This window comes from Ochotona princeps, chromosome 17 (genome assembly GCF_030435755.1).
Source record: "Ochotona princeps isolate mOchPri1 chromosome 17, mOchPri1.hap1, whole genome shotgun sequence".
NCBI lineage: Eukaryota > Metazoa > Chordata > Mammalia > Lagomorpha > Ochotonidae > Ochotona > Ochotona princeps.
In genome coordinates, this window is record NC_080848.1 from 12,450,728 (window position 1) to 12,470,881 (window position 20,154).

The following is a 20,154-nucleotide window of genomic DNA, read 5'->3' on the forward strand; positions in this document are numbered from 1 at the left end:
CCAGTTCCTTTATACCTTTACTTACATCCCTCAAGTCTGTAGGAAGGATCTGAATGCAGACCTAATTATTTTAAAACTCAAGCTTAACCTCTGTGTGATTCTGCCTTAGGAAACAGATGGCTTGGGCAATTAAAGTCAGGGAGGCAAGGAAAGATGCTCAGAAAGAAACAACAAAACCACCAAGGTAGGTATCCAGTTGGCTATGTTTAAAAAGAGGGCTATTTTCTAAAGTAAGACACCCAAGAATGCTTTCATTACTTATCTTCTCAGCTGGAAGAAAATGTTTGCAGACCACAGGAAAACAGGTGAGCAGCCCTTCTGAATGAACGCTGTGGTAGGGGCCGGCCAGTGGGAGGCGCACTCAGCTCTGCCAGGTGATGTCTCTGTACCGCTGCCCTGGTTACCGCAAAGCACCCGGGCACTATTCCCAGACTCCACCTGCAGACGGTGAGCCGCCAGCGGAGCCTTCCTACGCTCTTCCTTGCTGCAACCACCAAGGAGAAGTTAGGAAGACCTGCCGCTGGCATCAGTGCGCTCTCCCTGGCCCTCCTGGGATCTCCTGGCTACACTGCAGATGCCCACACCCCAGTGGAAGCGGGAGGATTAGAGTAAAATCAAGAGAAGGGTAAGTTCACTTCTTAAAACTCATTTGAATACCATTCCGCACCCCCTCTCCTCTGGGAAAGGCCAAAACAATCTGGCTGGGTTTAATTACAAATTAATACTTTCTCTTTTTTTGTTTTGTTTTGGTTAATGTGTAAAGTAGAACAACATTGTGGTAATAAAGGACTGTCCTTGGAAAAAGTGAAACTCATATTAACAAAATCGATCCTGAAAGAATCCCCATTCAGTGATTTCACTGGTTTTTTTCAAAAAATGGAAAAGGGCAACATTCCCTACATCCTCTGGGGCTTGTCCACAAGGTGACACGGGGTCCTGCCTGGACTCACACACCCCCTCAGCTCCATACAGGCCCTGGAGCCAAACAGCACACAGGCAGGAACAGCAGAAAGGCAACAAACCGCAAGGTCCTCCTGCCTGCCCACCCCCACCTCCCCTGGGGAAAAAAGGAAGCAGGATGCTAAAGGTCAGACTTACAGATACATTAAAACATTAAACATTTCGACATTTAAAATATTAAAAATAACAACTGCAAGATTATTGGAGATAAAGAAAAAAGGAGTATAATGTAACTCTTTTGAGTAAGTTTAAACATGGTGTCTGCTTCAGGCACTGAGACCCAAACCCCTTCTGTGCTCTGCTCAGCTTCCTGAAGGCAGACCAAAGAAAGCAGCACACCCACACAGATCCGTGCACGCACGGGGCATGTTTAAGCAGGTTTCAACGAAAGCGCTGCGAGAAAGCTGGGTGCTAAGGCCTGAGGCTCACTTCCTTCTGTTCAGAGACCCATACCGTGCTACACACCCATGAGCGTCTCTCCTTTGTGGAATACTCCAAGTTGCCCTAACCTAACCTAGCCTCAAAACAGAGCTCCTAGAAAACTTGTCCGCTGCGACATTTTTCATGCTGGAACCAAGAATCGAGGGCTCTGTCCTTCCTAACTCCATCCTGCAGCCAAAGACCTCGTAGGCTCAAGCACTGCATATTGAAATGTTTCTGGCAGAGTGCTCTTGCTACACATGTCAGGAACGTTCCAAGCTGGCTACCACATGCTCAGCCCTGGCCTCCGCCCCTCAGTGCTCTGCTGTGGCAAGGGCACAGTGGGGCCACACATCTCCCATTTCAGCTCCATCCTTGGTTGCTCATACATCTCAAAGACTTCTTTTTTTAAAAAAAAGTTAATTTCAAAATATGTCCACAGCTGAAATAACTATTTTCTTTGACATTTTTTAAAAATTTCACTAGATGAATCTATTAAAGTGGGTTAGACAAAGTAATGTACACAAACACACACACACACACACACACACACACACACACACTCTCTCTCTCTCTCTCTCTCTCTCTCTCTCTCTCTCTCTCTGTCTTGCACACAGGCACAAAATTGAGAGGCCGGGGGAAGGTAGTTTCATACCAAAAGTCTGCAGAGGAAAGCTTCTATGCTAATCAAGTTATAATAATGTGGTTGACAGGAAACGGCCCTTTCAGCGAGCAGCTTGTTCCCCGGCCCAGCCAGTGTGCAGTTACTGCATTCACAGACTCCAAGCTGAAGGACTGCATGGACAGATGAACCTTTATTTAAAAAAATAGCACTTCAAATAAATTAAAAGGGACAACCGTCAAGTGTTCAAATTGTGAAGAAATAGTTGAAAACCCAGAGACTTCAAGCTGCAGTCGCCTGACCTCATTCATTGTCCAATGGCAAAAACCCGCGCATCTCAGTTCTCCCACTCAATCTGTTCCCTGCTGAGAGGAGGAAAGCAATTGCAAATGGGAGACCAGACGGAGGAAAAGCTGCATCTGACTGGAATGAACATTGCCATGTACTTGCTAATACGGGTTTCATTTTATGACCAAATGTATTCTTTCAAAAAATAAAAATAGGGGGAGGGGAAGGAAGCTGCATGTTTTTAAAAATTGAAATTATTTAGGGGATAAAACACTAACTCTAGTGCCTTTAATGGGCAATAGCAACTTTTTTCCTCCAAAGTCAAACACCATCCCCAGCTGAGCCTTTTTGCTACAAGCTTTTCAGGAGATGTTACCTAAACTTTATTAAAGAAAAGAACAAGTTTAAATATAGACACTGGACTAGCCCAGTCTGTATTTTCAAGTCCACATTCTTCATCTGAAGCATTGCATCAGGGATCCCCTGAGTCCGCCTGTTTTCAAGTTCACAGTACATGGAACCAGTTTTTCTTTTAATTTTTTCTCATTCAGAGCAGCCACACATTGTGGCCGCTAACGCCGGAACCTTGGGCGGGACCTTTTCCTACGAGGCCTGGCCAGAGCGCCCCAGGATTCTTCTCAATGAGAATCAATGCTGTCATGCTCTATGGATGGGAAAAAAAGCAAGAAAATAAAAGCACCTGGTACAGGTTTCATGAGATCCATTCGGATTCGCTACGTTCCAAACCCGCTGCTCAATGCCACTTGTCCACTTTGTGTGCTGAACAGTTTACAGCCTTGGAGTCAGTCTCAATTTGAAGAGCTGTTACTGGATGCCCCAGAGGTTGATGCAATAGCAGCGCCAGCAGGGCTACTTGTGGAGACCGACTTTCGGATGTGAGGCAGTAAGTAGGGGTCACAGGCCAGCTGCTGGACGTCGATGCGGTCCTCCTTCCGGTAGGCCAAGCATCGTCGGATAAACGCCTGCAAAGCAAAGTTTCTTTAAGAAGATGAGAGCAGACAATCCTGGTAAGGCAGAAGGAATCCCTGGATCATCAGGTGCTTCAGGTCTTCCCCATAAACCAGCAGGCCGACCCAAGGATCCAGGAAGGAGAAGCAGCAGGGTGACAGATGCCCTGCACGGCACCTATGGGAGTTCCACTGTGCTGCCAAGGGCTCCTGTCTCTGTTCCTGAAAGGGCATGACTTTGAAATATTCCTGCATCCAAAATGTCCTGCTCAACAGAAAATTCTCTTTGTCATGGCTGCTGTGGATGGGAAGTCTGACATCCTCAAGTAACAATCTCCCGTTAACTTTTAAGGAAGTGGCAAGTGTAAGGACAAGTTATTAGCACCACATGCAGTGACACGCTCTCTCCACAGACCTCATTCTTCCCTAAAGGTCGGTCAGCAAGTGCTCAAGCACACAGCTAAGCAATAAAGGGAGACGTGAACCTGAGTTCTGTCCTCAAGGGTGACGCAGCCTGGGGACACGCTGGGACTGGGCTGGACAGACACTCGGAATGCAGGACTGCCCCCGAGGTGCCTCTGCACTGGATGTGAAACCAAGTTTTCATTTCCACAGCACTTTGCTAAAGGTCCTCACGGGGAGCAGTGTCCTTTGCCTGTTTGTCTTCTTGTTTTAAAACTAGATAGATCTGTTTTAGGATGTGATTTTTTAAAATTTATTTTTATTTAAAAGGCAGTTACGGAAAGAAAAGGAGATCTCCCATCCACTGGTTAACTTCCCAAATGGCCAAAACAGCCAGAACTGGGCCAGGCCAAAGCCAGCAGTCCTCCGAGTCTCTCATGTGGGTGCAGGGTCCCAAGGCCTTGGGCCCTCCTCCACTGCCTTCCCAAGCCACCAACAGAGAGCTGGACTGAAGTGGAGCAGCTGGGATTTGAAACAGTGCCCTTATGCGATGCTGGTGCCACAGGCAGAGGCTTAGCTTGTGATGCCACAGTGCTCACCCTTGATGCAATTATTTTAAACACATGGATCTGTTAAGAAATCTAAAACATTGCCATCACTAAAAGCCCGTATTTCACATTAGGATGACCCTGATGTACCAATGTACAGGTGAGTGTAATAAATGTGCCACTCTGATGTGAGATGCTCATAGCAGCTGCCATGCATGGGGCCAGGGCAGATGGTATACGACAACTTTCAATTTTCCACTCAGAGTTTGCCGTGAATCTAAAAGTACCCAGAAAGCAATTTAAAACATGAAACAAGCTATTGATATTCTTTTTGTGCATTTAGTTCACAAAACACAAAAGTATAATTCCAATTCTTGTTTTTCAAAATCAGATACCTAATAGATACTTGCTTGATTAATAAACCATTTGTAAGATAAAAACAGATTCACAGAAATAATGGAGCTAAATAGGTTTTCTGGTGTTGAATACTGGTCAAATCAAATCTGTCTACACAACTGTCACGACAGGATCTTAAAAGAGTCATTATTCAGATTCTATGGTTGTGTGTTGATTAAAACCTTCAACTACTAGGCCTAGTGTACTAGCCTAGCAGCTAAAGTTCTCGCCTATTGGCGCCAGTTCTAATCCCAGCTGCCCCACTTCCCATCCAGCTCCCTGCCTGTGGCCTGGGAAAGTAGTCGAGGACGGCCCAAAGCCTTGGGACCCTGCACCCACGTGGGAGACCTGGAAGAGGCTCCTGGCTTCGGATCAGCTCAGCTCTGGCCATTGTGCTCACTTGGGGAGTGAATTATCGGACAGAAGATCTTCCTCTCTCCTCCTCTCTTTATATCTGACTTTCCAATTAAAAAAAAAAAAAACAGTAAATAAATCTTTAAAAAAAAAAAAAAACTTCAACTTTCTATCCCATGCTAAGCTGCCCTGCTGCCTTCCCCACCACTTTGTCCTGTCCAGCCATTCAGCCCTTCTCACGTGTGACCTGGGCCAACTCTTCTCCACACCACTCAGGACACGGCTTGAACGGCACTTCCTCAGGGCCTCCCCTAACCATCCTGTCAGAAAAGGGGTTTCCACTTCCCAGCCCTCTGACTCGATTTCTTTTCTCTACAACATTTATCATCATCTGAAATGTATTTACTTGTTTTACTTTATTGTTTGTTTCACCTAGTAGAACATAATCTCCCTAAAGGCAGGGCCCTTGTCTGTGGAGTTTATTGCTACAAATTCAGTTACAGTTCCACAACTCAGGAAAGTGACTGGTGATTAATAAGGGTTTGCTTTGGGAGGGGAGAGAGAAAAGGGCAGTGTTGATTGAAAAATATACTTGGAAGGAGGAAGATGAGGGAAACTGGAGACAGTTACTAGAAAGATATGGAGAAGTTTCTGTATTTTTCAGTATCCAAGCCTTTGGAAACACCTGTTCACTAGTTACTGAACAAACAACACAATTTTACAAAAGTATTGTAAATCAACAGTCTTGATAGATCTCACCCATGAGAATTAAACATCTATCAGGCAATCTACTCAAGCCTTTTGTGTCAACTCTAATTGGCAACTGTGACATCAGGATTAAAACCAGTTGCAGAATCTACAAGTGGCAGGTGACACAGTCCACTCAAACCTCACAGCCACCATTTAAACATGTTTTTGTTTTTGTTTATGTAAAAGGAAAAGCAAGCCAGAAGATGTGAGTAAAGGCGTCTAAAGCTACACTGCTACTTCTGGAAGAGCTGACACCAACGTAAGGCCCGTCAGGTTTCAAAGTCTGTTTCCAGCTCTTTCCCAGGAGTCAGGAAACCTACAACTGCCTTAGGATTTTATTACATGTGCAGATGCAATGTCTTGGCTACACAGTACTCTAACTATTGAACAGTGTGGAAGTCACCAGTCAGCAATGAAAAATCACTACAAGTTCATTCTCAGCATGTCACATGTCAGCTAGCCCGCTTTGAAGAGGGCTTTTCCTGCCGAGTGCACGTAGACACACAGCGAGAAGATGGGAGAAGCCAGACCCTGCTACTATGGATCCCACTCCAGCTGCTCACTCTGCCCTCTACAATGCCAGCTGGCCATGGCTTTCAATGGGCTGGCAGCACCCGAGCACAATTCATACATGAGAGACAAATAACACCACAAAATAGAGACTAAGAAAAGTTACTGGAACCGTGCTCTGTGCGTGAACCAAGACCGAAGAGATTGTTTATAGCTTTCTTTCTCTGCCTCCCACTGAATACAAAGGTATTTTAACAAGTTTACGAAAAAGGTAATTGAAAGATAAATTGTGATGTCCCCAAATTTTGAAATCCACACAAATCCTTCAAAAGTTCATGAAAAAGTATGTATTATGAAAAACCTATATGCATATATGTCAAAATTTTGCACCAAAAATATACACCTTTTAATTCCACTTTTCTATGAACTTTTTGAAGCACTCTTGCATTTCAGTAACAGCTTCACTACATGCCATAAAATGTACTGTGTTCAGATATCCAAGCTGCTCACAACCCTGAAGGGGTGAGTTTCAATATCCTTCAGATTGTGCACAACACCTGGTATTACATACTGGATTGTGCCCTCTCTCTGTAGACTGAACATCCAACCTGTCAACATTCCCTTCACTGGAATTGAAGATGAGACAGGCAACATGTCAGCAATATTCTTCTATCTGCTAATCATTTAGGGCAGGTGCTATAGTGCAAAAGGTTAAGCTGCCAATGTAGCACCAGTTCAAGTCCTAGCTGTTCCACTTCTGACTGAGCTCTTTGCTGATGTCCTTGGGAAAGCAGTGGACAACGGCCTAACTGCTTGGGCCCCTGCACCTTCATGGGAGACCTGGAAGAAGCTCCTAGGTCCCAGATTCAGACTGGGTGAGTTCAGCGATTGCAGTCATTTGGACAGTGAAGTGACATATGGAAGACCTTTCTCTCTACCCCTCCTGCTCTTCTTCAAACAAATAAATTTTTTTTAAAAAGAGTATTTATATCTGATGTTTTTACTCCGTCTCAATTTCATAGCTGATAAACCATCTATTACCCAAAGCAATATAGGAAACAGAGCAGTCATTTCTGCTAACCACTGGGTGGAAACTTACCTTTGCCTCAGGTGTTACTACTGGCTTTGGCGGAAACTGCACTTCAGTAGCTTTAAGAATAGTATTCTCTTGTAGAATGTCTTGCTGGGACTGGTTATGGCCAAATGGCTGTCATACAAGAATAAAATAAATTGAAGAGAATGTAATTTGATACCATAGGGAAAGGAAAAAAAGACCTCTCCTGGTAAGAACTATTGGGAGGAATTGCTCATGGATTCACTTCAGGATCAAGGCAAAGATGGGAGCAAAGCAGTAGCTCCTCTGTTAGCACATCTGCTAGTAGCTTTGCTTACAGCAAAGGAAAGCAGGATTCCAAGTAGGAACTTGCAACCACTCTGGCTCTCAGTGACACCTGCAGGCCTAAGCACTGGCCACCCAAGACTCAGACAAAAAAAAAAAGACGGAAAAGCAAGCTGAAGGGGGAAGGCTTAAGCAGAAGGTGGCATTATTTAGTGGCTTCATCTGTGTCCCAGGTGGCCATTTTGTATTCTGAGGTATTTCAAAAAGTTCACAGAACAATACAATTAAGAGATACATTTACTTTGGTGCCAAAAAGTTTCTGAGATTCATGCATGCATAAGGCTTTCAAGAAGTTCATGAAACATGAACAGTATTTAGAAACTATGCATGGATTTCCAAATCTTTTGGCATCAAAATAAATTCAATCTTTAATTTTATTTTCCCAGCAAACCCTCTGAAGTATCTTTACAAACTCTTAAAAAACAAGCTCAAGCTTACTGTCATCTGTAACAGTGTTTCTACTGAGTGATCCCAAACAATTCTTTCTAGGTATCCTCTACCACTATTCTCAGCTGCAGTTCAACATCATCAGACAGCATAAACAATAATTACGCAGCACTAGCTCTGAATAGTTTCCCTCTTTTGGAGAGGTAGGATAAAGTCAGACAGACCAAGAAGAGGTTGAAGAGGAAGCTGCAATCTGAAATAAGGGCTTGCTCTGAGGAATAGAACCAAGATGATAGGCGCTAGGAGTTGGAGGACTCTCCAGGGTTATATCCACAACCTAATGGGAACAATGCAATTTACATACATGCCAAAGGCACACAGGGGCATATAAAGCAATAGCTGGATCCAAATAAGATACTTACAAGACACAAAAAGACACTTACAAGACACACTCAAAAGGGGGAGAAAAACCTCTCTATGAGGTAGAGTTTACTTTCAGGGTTCAATGTTTAAATGATAAATCACCTCGAGCAGAGTTAACTGCCTTGGGTATTTTCCATGCTTTTATTAGTAATACCTCTGGCTAATGGGGTGGTTGGATAGAGTCTCAGTTCTCAGCACCCTTCAGAATGGCACGCAGAGACAGAGTTTATACACTTGTATAAATTATTTCATGTAAATCCCCATACATATTATTAAAATTAAAACATGTCCTAGATCTCAAACATGTTTGTAATAAGTAAAAATGCCAGTTTGCAAAAGAGGTAGAATTCATTAGGCCCTAGACCAAGGGTAGGCAAATTTCTGTTTATGCATAAAGTCTTTATCCTTAAGTCTGTATGTTCCTTAGACCACTATTCTTTAGGATTGTGTTTTGCATAATCCAATGATTAACTCAAAGAGTTAATGTCTCCATGTGAAGCCACGTGCCACCCAAGCAGCAGCCCAACCACTGCAAGCTTTTTGCTCACCTTCCTTCCATAGAGACACTGGTAGAAGATGACACCTACTGACCAGACGTCGACTTTATTTGAGATCTTTGGTGGTTCTTTCCCAACCACAAAACACTCTGGTGGTAAATACCTGTAGCAAAATGAAAACCAGATTTCTTAAAAAAAAAAAAAAAAAAAACAACAATTATACCAAGTTAAGACATACACAAAAAGGCAAAGAAAATAGAAATACTTAGAATTTTAATAGTCAACTTAAAACCAATGTGGAGAGTCAATGAAAAAACATTTGCATGTAGGCAGATGGCAGTGTCTTTACAGGTCATCAATAGATGTCCAGGGCCAGCACAGCGGCTCAGGAGCTACATCCACCCCCTGCATACACCGGGATCCATATGGACAATACGGACACCTGTTGGTGTCCCGGCTGCTCCACTTCCCATCCACCTCCCTGCTTGTGGCCTGGGAAAGCAACAGAGGATGGCCCAAAGCCTTAGGACCCTGCTCCCACAGGGAGACCTGAAGGAAGCTCCTGGCTCCTGGCTTCAGATTGGCTCAGCTCTGGCCATTATGGCTACTTGGGGAGTGAAACAGTGAATGAAGATCTTTCTCTGTCTCTCCTTCTTTCTGTATTTCTGCCTTTCCAATAAAAATAAGTAAATCTTACCAAAAAAATACATGTCTGAATATACTAAGAGAGGTAAATATTATAGTTAGCCTCACTTCACTCACCCTTAGCCTCCTTTACCAGGGTTGTGTCTAATAAATGTACTATCCAAATTTTTTGTAAGGCTAAGGGCACTAACACAACAGCTTGATCACCACATTAAAATATGAACGTGTTTAAAAAGTAACAACTTAAACACATATGTCTATCTACCTCACAGAAAACGATTTTTCTTAGATTCTTTCATGTTGCTTACAGAACACACTTAACTAATTGACTAACCAATTCTTTAAAAAGTCCAAATGAATTCAGGATCCAGCACAGAGATCTGAAGAAAGAGGCTATTATAAGGCCTGGCGTGATGACTCAGTGGCTAAATCCTTACCTTGCAAGCACTGGGATCCCATATGGGATGCTAGTTCATGTCTCAGCTGCTCCACTTCCCTGCTTACGGTCTGGGAAAGTAGTCAAGGATGGCCCTAAGCCTCGGGACCCTGCACACAGGTAAGAAACCTGGGGGAGAATCCTGGTTCAAGATTGGCTCAGCTTCGGCCATCATCGCCTCTTGGGAAGTGAACCAGTGGATGGAAAATCTTTGTCTGTTTCTCCTTCTCGCCATAAATCTGACTTGTCTTTCCAATAAAAATGGGTGAAGATGCAAGAAGGAAGGAAGGATGGGAGGGAGGGAGGAAGAGAGGAAGGAAAGGGAAAAAAAAGGAAGAGGCTATTTTATCTTAGTGGAATCTCTTTTGGAAAGATCAACCAGAAAGAATTCCAATATATAAATGAGAGACATTAAAACCTAAAATATCAGAATATATATTTCCTACTTCAAGGGCTTACTGGAAACTAACAAATAATGCAAGCAAAGCCAAACTAGCTATTAACACAGCTCAACACTCATGGCCTTCCCTCTCTACCACTGCTACCTAGAAACAAGACTGCCTCTCACGCCAATCATGAAGTGCCCCAGGTGTCTGTGCCGGCAAACATGCCTGGTGTCTTACCCACGGTACAACTGGAAGGTAGAATTCTAATGATAACAGATCAATTTCAAGCTAATAGATTTCAAGCTAATGAAACCCATTCCATGGAAAATTTTATTTTGGACCCCATTGTGCTTCTGGTGAACAATCTACACTAAGTCTAAAAGGGAAGCAGAAATGTTCCCTTCTCTGATCTACCATGTCACTCAAACTTGGTCTCAGATGACAAGGATGGTTGCTTTCTTATTTCAGAAAGAAATTAACTTTCACATTATTGTCTCTTATTATTAACAGCCATTTTTGAATGATAAGACTTTTGACTGAATAAAATTTATTGTGAACCGTTTCAATCAAACACACACGGAAAAATATATAGAATTTACTGAGAAGAAAAAAAAGACATAGAAGTAAATAGAAAAACAGGAAAGAATTATAAAGAACAACTCTCTCAAGCATCACTATCCTAGTTTTTACAGTTCTTGACATGTTTTTACAAAAATTTATTTGTCTGAAAGGCAGAATCACAGAGAGGGCAGTGGGTAGATCACCCATCATGACTCGTACGTTCTGCAAATTCTCCAGATTGCTGCAATGGTAGGGCTGGGGCTGGGCCAAGGGGAAGCCCACAGCCTGGAACTCCATTCAGATTTCACATGTGGGTAGCAGAGGCCCAAGAACTTAACCCATCTTCTGTTGCTTTCCCAGCTGCATGGGAAGGTACCTGAATCAGAAGAGGGGCAGCCAGGTCTCGAACCGGCACTCATATGGGGCACTAATGTTGCAGGTGGCAGCTTAACCCACTGTGCCAAGTTCTTGACACCCTAGATTTATGTAGATTAAATACGATCTCAGATCGTATTTATTTTAAAATAAAAATTTTAATGCATTTATAGCATTTTTGTGGAGGTACTCAAAACGCAAAGAAATAATACTTTAGCACAATTTTTAGAATATGAAACACACTGATGTCAGCTTGATAGTATAAATCAGGCAGATCCATTTCTAAGTCTTAGTTTCTCCATCTCTAAATCAAAAGACAAAAAACAAAGATAATAAAAAAATATTAAAAAAAAAAAACTTCAAACTTAATCTGAAGTAGAACCTATTGTCAACGACACTCCATGGAGCTACCATCCAGTGTCAGTAACTATCAACCTGTATCCAATCACTGTGGTACACTCTTACTCTTAAAAAAAAAAAAAAAAATTATTTTTATTAAAAGTCAGATTTACAGAGAGAAGATGCAGATTTACAGAGAGAGGGACAGAGAAAAAGATGTTCTATCTGCTGGTTCACTTCCCGAGTGGCCACAATGGCCAGAGCTGAACTGAGCACAAGCCAGGGGCCAGGAGCTTCTTCCAGGTCAGTGAGTTCAGGGTCCCAAGGTTTTCCCAGGCCACAGCAGTGAGCTAGAAGGGAAGCGGAGCAGCCGGAACATGAACTGGCGCATATGGGATCACGGTGCATACAGGGTGAGGACTTCAGCCACTAGCCTACCATGCTGGGCCCCACCCTTACACTCCTCTCCACCCTCCCCAACAGATTATTTTGAAAGAAAGAAAGAAACAAACAAACATAAAACAACTTAATTTTTATTTACGTTCCAGCTGCACAATTTTATAGCTAAGCAAATACAGCACTAAATAGCAATGAGATAACCATCTTAAGCATGAGAACAAAAATGTATCTAAAAAAGAACAAGGAGCAAAAACACAAAGCTCAAATCCAAGTCCCAGTTAATTCACATAGCCGAGTTATAGGCCTGTTACTAGAGTTCCCCAAAGCAGCTATTTTTTGCCCCATTTACTGAAAGGAACACTAACCCACAAGAGCCACTACAGCAAATAAACACTGTAAAATGCAGCTTCTATTTTAATCCTAGGATTTCAAAGTTTAAATTTAGGGCCTGATTTTTTACTTGCAGGTGTTATCTCCACAACAACACAGAGAGACAGGAAGCAGAGTGTGGCGCATAGGGTGTTATCACCGAAAGTGAGCTGGTTAGAACAGAGTTGGCGCTGTGTTGTGAATGGCACGCCCCTCCCCCTTTCTGCTTCCTGGGTAATCCTCTCACTCCCAGTCACCCTCTCTCTAATGCGCCAACAAAGGGATCTGACCACGTGACTCCAGGATGTGACAGCATGTGCCATGGTACCTTTGTGCTACAGAGCCTTCTGCAAGTTCCAAAGCACATATATCATGCGACCTGGAGTAACCAGCATGGCAGAGAAAGGGAACTCTAGCAACACGCTTGTACAATGACAAATACCTGAGCTGCAAGTTATCTTTAATGGTCCTCATATCAAAAGTAACAGGAGAGACAGGAGAAGTCATAGCACTGGCAGACAGAGCTAGGGTAGGGTTGTGGGGAGACACGGTGACAACGGATGGGAAGAGATGTGTCCAAGACTTTTTATTTGTTTATTTTTTAAAGATTCATTTTATTTATCTGAAAGATACAGTTATAGAGAAAGAAATCTATCTAATGGTTCACTCTCCCAAACGACTGCATTGAGGGGCTGGAACAGGCCAGAACTAGGAGGCAGGAACTCTTCCTGGCTGTTCCACATGGGAACAGCAGCCCAAACACTTGCAGCATCTTCTGCTGCTTTTCCAGGAGCACCAGCAGGGAGCTATATTGGTAGCTGAGAAGCTGAGATTCAAACTACAGCACCCATACAAGAATGTCAGTGTCTCAGACAACAGCTTAACCAATTGTGCCATGATGTTGGCCCCAGAGATTTTTAGAACATGAATAACAGATATGGATAAATTTCTGATAATTACTGTTGACATTTTTCTGTATATATTTCATGTGATGCTGTGGCTGCTTCCCATTCTGGACTGGACAGCTCCGTGATTCCTGATAACCCACCATCCTCAGGCAACTCCTATAACCCACGACGAGAACATCCCACATTAGCCCTAAGAAGAATCTTTGGCCATTGTTTATGCATACAACACGGACAGCTTTGCCTGCTATGCATTCCCCAGAACAGCCCTGTAGAGGAGATACAGACCTTAAACACCTGGCAGTACACAGGTTCTCTCTAATGGGTTTTCAAGAAACAGAAAAATCAGGATAAGCTAGTGTAAATACAGAAACAACTGAAAGGATGAGTGTTGTGAGGGAGGAAAACCTGAAGGCATCTCTGCCCTACAGACAGCACAGCAATCAACCGAGTCAGCAAGCCTCCAGTAGAGGGAAGCCGCACGTCTGGCCACTGTCCGAGCAGACCCCAGATACATACCAGTAAGTACCAGCACCCTGCGATGTCAGCTCCATGCCATCCACTGAATTGTAGCTATCATCGTCCATGATCTTGGAAAGACCAAAATCTGTTATTTTTATCTCTCCACATGCTGTACCATTTACTAAAAGAATGTTACCTAAAAAGATAAAAAGCTTCATGAATGAACAGAAACGTTGTGGTTAAGAGAAAACTCAAAGTAAGAGAGGAGATCAACTGAGCTCAAACCTTTGCATGCAAAGCCCTACATCTTTGGAATAGAGTAATCTGAACTCTAGAAGCTCAGGGGCAGCTTCTGTGTCTGCTAGAAATATCTGTTCTTTCAGAACTGCCTGGTGAGCGTGACAAAACCACCATTATAAGCATCAGAATTTAAAATATCACTTCAACAAAATGATCATCATCACTTCAACAAAATGATAATCATGTCAAAAAAATGATGTGATGTTTTCATCTAAACTTTCCATGAAGATATCTAACCAAGTTTGTTTAGAACAGCAGTTTGTCAAGGAAAAAAAAATTTCAAAGAACCTGCCACCACAGCGCCACCTACAGCTCTTAAATCTTATCACACAGCAGCCATCTTTTTTTTTTTTTTTTTTAAAGCGCTTTCAGTCATCCGGATTAATGTGTAGCTAGCACAGAGGTAAAGCAAAGAACTGTTTGCCACACCAGCAGCAAAGTAGGAAACCATCCTGATGCCCATGTTGAGCTGGTTGGAGCAGTTTACCCAGAGTGCACACAGACTTCTAAACATTCGCCGAGGGCAACAACAATTGAGGAAGAACTCTGACTGTCCTCTACTGCTTGATGGTGACTATCAAAGTTAGACAATAAGAATGCAAAAAGCTAAGTGATTAATTTCAGGGACACTTCTCACAGAGACAGGGAATGGAGGACGTGTCCCACAGTGAGTAATGGGAAAAGCAAAGCTGCATTTGCCAGAACAACTGACATTAAGTGCGCTGGCTGCACTTCAAGGCACTGTCTCCGCACAGGGTTAAATCCAACCCACCCTCCTTAGCCCAGTACAGGGCTTTTTCCACACTTACCAGGAAACCTTAAAGGCAGATGTTTAGGGTTTCTTGGATGCTGCCAAATCACCTAAGTCACTTTCATATAAAGTCAAAGAAAAAGTACCAATGCTGTCTTAAAAGGTAACACTTACCTGGTTTGAGGTCATAGTGTATGATGGGAGGTTTTATTTCATTTAAGTATTTTAAAGCATTCACAATCTGCATGATAATGGACCGGGCCTCCTTCTCGGACATTAATTTGTGCTGTTTCAGGTAGAAGTCCAGATCATTCCCCTCACAGTATTCTAATACTGTACAAAACCTAAAGACAAATGGGACAACATGTTCACTATAGGATAAGAACAAGCAAATTAAGACTGTCTAACTAAACACTTGGACACTGAACTATAATGTATGCCAGCTAGTTTCATTTTTAACGTTTCCCTTACCAACTGACATCATACGTCCATTTCTTTTTTTTTTTTTTTTTTTTAAAGATTTATTCATTTTATTACAGCCAGATATACACAGAGGAGGAGAGACAGAGAGGAAGATCTTCCGTCCGATGATTCACTCCCCAAGTGAGCCGCAACGGGCCGATGCGCGCCGATCCGAAGCTGGGAACCTGGAACCTCTTCCGGGTCTCCCACGCGGGTGCAGGGTCCCAATGCATTGGGCCGTCCTCGACTGCTTTCCCAGGCCACAAGCAGGGAGCTGGATGGGAAGTGGAGCTGCCGGGATTAGAACCGGCGCCCATATGGGATCCCGGGGCTTTCAAGGCGAGGACTTTAGCCGCTAGGCCACGCCGCCGGGCCCCATACGTCCATTTCTAAACAACTGCACTGTGACAGGTCTGCAGTTTTCACTGAGCACTGTTAATAATCCTGAGTGCTAACAGGGAGGAAGAATCCAGCCTCGAGAACAGGCTGTACAGGAAGTCTACCGGAAGGCTGGCACAACACTGAACCCCAGTTTCTCTTCAATAGCAAACGCACAGGTATAAAAGAGTTTGTAAAGATGCAACAATGTGTTATTAGTTGGCAGGGGTTCTTCTTCCTTCACTTCTGGCAATACAACATATAGATCCAAATTTAAAAACATCTACTATATGGATCATGTGTCAATCTTCCAAGGCACTATAAACCTGGGGAAGGTTTCCTAAACTGTTTGAATATTCCTGAGGTGAATATCTTCTGAACTCTTTTAGGCCATGCTAATGTTAGACTAGCAGTCAGGGTCTAGCTGGAAAATAAAACCCACTTGAGTATTTTAAACAAAGAGACTTTAGTTCAGAAAATTGACTACACAAGTGATGGAAGAGCTGAGAAGACAAATTCCTTTGCAGAACCATTTTCCAAATGCCAAGTATTTCCCAACTCCTACAAACCCAGAGGCTCTGGGGCTTCCTTCTGCCAGGTAACAATACAGAACAATGCCCTAAATCCTCAAAGACCTCAGACGAGTCCTTGAGAACCTCTGCTTCTTGAAATCCACCTATGAGAAGAGAAGCTGGATTCATTCCAATTTTAACATCTGATGAACCTACATTTCAGTATGCAGCACTGGGCACTGCCTTTATTTGTGCCACATTCATTCCAGGGTAAAGTCACATTCTGGTATGTTCTGGAAATGTTCACTGGTGTTCATCAGTCTCAAAGGTGGGGAAGAGACTCTTGAACAGTCTCCTCTCTAGGGCATGTCACTAGCACGTTAGGACCAATCTGTGCAAATCCTAAGGAGTTGATCGTTCGGTTCTCAAAAGTTTTAAGCTGGTTATTCAACCATTTGTGGCCCAAATGGATAAGTAAAATGTGGTAAATCCATACCTTGTATATTATTTGGCCACAAAAAAGAAATCAGGTATTGATACATGACTCGCAGGTGAAATTTGGAAATACACTAAATCAAACATGCTAGTCACAAAAGGTGCACAAACTACATTCTGGCACTTCTGTGAAAATCCAGAAAAGGGATTCTAGATGGAATGCAGCTGCTGCTTAGGGCTGGGCAAGGGCACAGGGTGCTCAAACAGAGGGCTAACAGACAGTACAAGGTATAGGGCTTTTCTGAAGTGGTAAACATTAGAAATTTAGCTTCAATGGTAGTTGTGTGTATCTGTGATTATAAAAACCACTGAATTGTGTATGCTAAATGTGGATATCATATGGTAGGTGAATCATAAATTATAATTAAACTAAGCTTTCTCTTTTTTAATGCTTGTAGATCAAAACTGGATACGGTCTAAATATTTATATGATGGAAACTGGCAAATATTTTTCTCCTCTCCAAGTTGGTTGTTAAACATTTGCTAGTACACAAGTGTGTATATTTTCTCACCTAGAGATGTCTTGGCCAACCCAATTCTCAATTTATGGGTAATCATTTACACAGATATTAATATATTTACTTCCCTCAGAAGATATCTCCTGAACCCAGATTTAAGCTCTATTCCATAGAGTTGACATTGCAAGAAAATAACACCATGGCTTGCTAGAACATACAAGAATCTGGTCTGGGAATACCTCAAAGTATCTTTGGAGATCTCCCCACTTGAACTGCTGGACTCAGAATTCTAACCAAGAAAAGACAGAAGACAGAATAGGACAATCATTCATCTCAGCTACATGTTGGCAGCGAAATATGGGACAAATGGAGACTTCATGATGGACCATATCAATCAGTGGACCACCTCATCGAGCGAAACTGGCAGTGACTCATAACTGGAGAACTATTAACTCCACTTGAGCACATATCTCAGAGCATGCCCCACATCTGGGACTTGGGGTGGGCGGGAAACCGGGTGGGGCTTCTCCCTCAATATCCCCTTTTACCTCAGACACATGATGGAAACAATATGGACATAATAGCATTGCCCACCTCCCTATCCCCCTGAACCTTTTTTTTTTTTTTTTTTCTTCTCTTTCTTGATTTTCCTTCAACTATAGTTAACTATGTAAAGATTGTCAACAACAATACAATAAAATGGATTATAAAAAAAAAAAAAAAAAAAAAAAAAAAAAAAAAAAGAAAATAACACCATGCTTAAGTAAAAGGGCAGAGCACTTACGAGTCGGTATCCAGTGAAAAGTAATCATACAGCTTAACTATTCTGGGGTGATCCAGTTCTTTGTGAATCCGGTATTCCCTACATGCATGCCTGTAAACAAAAGAAATTAGCAATAAGATAATCTGCACTTTTGTCCAAGAACTCATCAAAAATATTTTTTAAGTTTTTTTTTTGTAATTATTATCTAGTTTTATTGGAAAGGCAGAGCAAATCCATGGAGAAAAGGAGACACAGAGAAAGATTCCCCATTCACTGATTCTATTCCCAAAGGCAGAAGCCAGGAGCCCCCTCCAGGTCTCCCACACATGCACAGGATCCTAAGGCTTTGGGCCATCCTTTGCTGCCCTTCCAGGCCACAAGCAGGGAGCTCGATGGGAAATGCAGCAGCTGGGACATGAATTGGCATTCATAGGAGATGTTGGATTTTATAAGGTGAGGACCCAGCCGTTCAGCCATCGCTCCAGGCCCTCAAGGATAGTTTTAAATATTTCATCCAGCCCGTTTCTTTTTTTCTTTTTTTTTCTTTTTTAAAGATTTTATTGTTATTGGAAAGCCGGATATACAGAGAGGAGAAGAGACAGAGAAGATCTTCCATCCGATGTTTCACTCCCCAAGTGAGCCGCAACGGGCCGATGCGCGCCGATCCAATGCCGGGACCAGGAACCTCTTCCGGGTCTCCCATGTGGGTGCAGGGTCCCAAAGCTTTGGGCCGTCCTCAACTGCTTTCCCAGGCCACAAGCAGGGAGCTGGATGTGAAGTGGAGCTGCCGTGATTAGAACCGGCACCCATATGGGATCCCGGGGCTTTCAAGGCGAGGACTAGCCGCCACTAGGCCACGCCGCTGGGCCCCATCCAGCCCGTTTCTAACTCTTCATTCTATTCAAGACAATCTGATCCCATCATCTGATACTCTTTATCCTTTTTTCTCTACAGTAGATGTGCAAATATTTGTGAAATTAATGGGGTCACATCAAAGGGGTCACTTCAGCTTGTAAACTACATGTATCAAGATGTTATCCATTACGCAAGTCAATTAGCAATGCTTCTATTTCTCTTTTTAAATATTCCTCTCTAAAAGTAAGATTTGAGTTGCATTTAGCCTTATTTTGTTCCAAGAAAACAAAGTTGATAGAAAATTTATAATTATGGAAACCCCAGTATTCTGAGAACACAGAAACTTATGTATGTTTCAGTGGCTCCACTTCCCATCCAGCTCCCTGCTTGTGGCCTGGGAAAGCAGTCGAGGACGGCCCAGAGCTTTGGGACCCTGCACCCGCTTGGGGAGACCCTTGCCCAGAGGCTGCAATGCCCACCTCTGATGGGAAAGATGCAACCTGCAGCTGGAGCAGCAAGGCGCTCAAACAGTGCTCTTCCTTCTGCTTGCTCTGTGTGTCTGGGAGAGAAACGTGACAGACACCCAACTCACAGCTCTGGGGACTGAACTGTTTCCCACGAGTGTCACAGAGAGACAGGAACTGTTACCTCAGTATTCAACATTAACATTCTCTTTAAGGTCAGTTTATTAACCCAAATACTGAAACTAGGCAAGGCACAAGAAAGTCTCAGCACAAGAATTCTCCTCTCAAGCACAGCTATCCCCAGTGTGCTCAATGCACAGCTGAGACGCAGACCCTGGCCTGGGGAATGGAGAAGGGACATGACTCTTTCTGGTGACTCGTCACAGCAGCATATGGTTTCCGTCTCAAGTGCTCCTGGCGTTCCCCTCTGCATGCCACGCATCCCTGCATGTCACTAGCTGGAATGTACTTACAATAATGTCACTGCCCCCACGGAGCATCTGGACTGCAGCTGTGTGCCTGACACACATGGGGGGAGAGGGGCTCAAAACCACACAGCACCACAGCACCCCTTTTCCTACTCTGCCTGCTTCTCCTAATGACCCCATGCAACCTCTTGCCCAGCACCGCGTGTCACGGCCCATCTGTCCACCAGAGTTCTCGGGTCCACCAGAACACGTACAATGCAAACACAGCTTTGGTCTCAGTCTCAAGAACTGGCTGATGACACAGAAATGTTTGATTTTTCCCTCTGGAGTCTTAGAGGCCGCTAAAAGGCTATGTCAACACTCCAGGCCACACTCTACAATAAGCACCTAGATTTGTGGGTGTATTAAGTCAGACAAGGACAGCTAACAGGCCATAGAAAGAATTTTCTCTTCGGGGCCTCAAAGGCGACATTGAGCAACCATCTCC

The 20,154-nt window shown here is 43.3% G+C and overlaps 1 protein-coding gene across 5 annotated transcripts in view; it reads right to left on the bottom strand.

The window, feature by feature from the left end:
• Window positions 1-2,176: 2,176 nt before the first annotated feature.
• TLK2 (tousled like kinase 2) overlaps window positions 2,177-20,154 on the bottom strand; it is a 116,247-nt gene continuing 98,269 nt past the window's right edge. For all 5 annotated transcript variants that reach the window (XM_058676622.1, XM_058676625.1, XM_058676623.1 and 2 more), the window contains 6 exons: window positions 17,942-18,031; window positions 15,027-15,196; window positions 13,859-13,997; window positions 8,976-9,087; window positions 7,318-7,425; window positions 2,177-3,273 (listed from right to left, as the gene is read on the bottom strand). In XM_058676622.1, coding sequence (XP_058532605.1) covers window positions 3,100-3,273; window positions 7,318-7,425; window positions 8,976-9,087; window positions 13,859-13,997; window positions 15,027-15,196; window positions 17,942-18,031 — 793 coding nt within the window. In that variant the 3' untranslated portion in view covers window positions 2,177-3,099. The remainder of the gene's footprint in view (window positions 3,274-7,317; window positions 7,426-8,975; window positions 9,088-13,858; window positions 13,998-15,026; window positions 15,197-17,941; window positions 18,032-20,154) is intronic.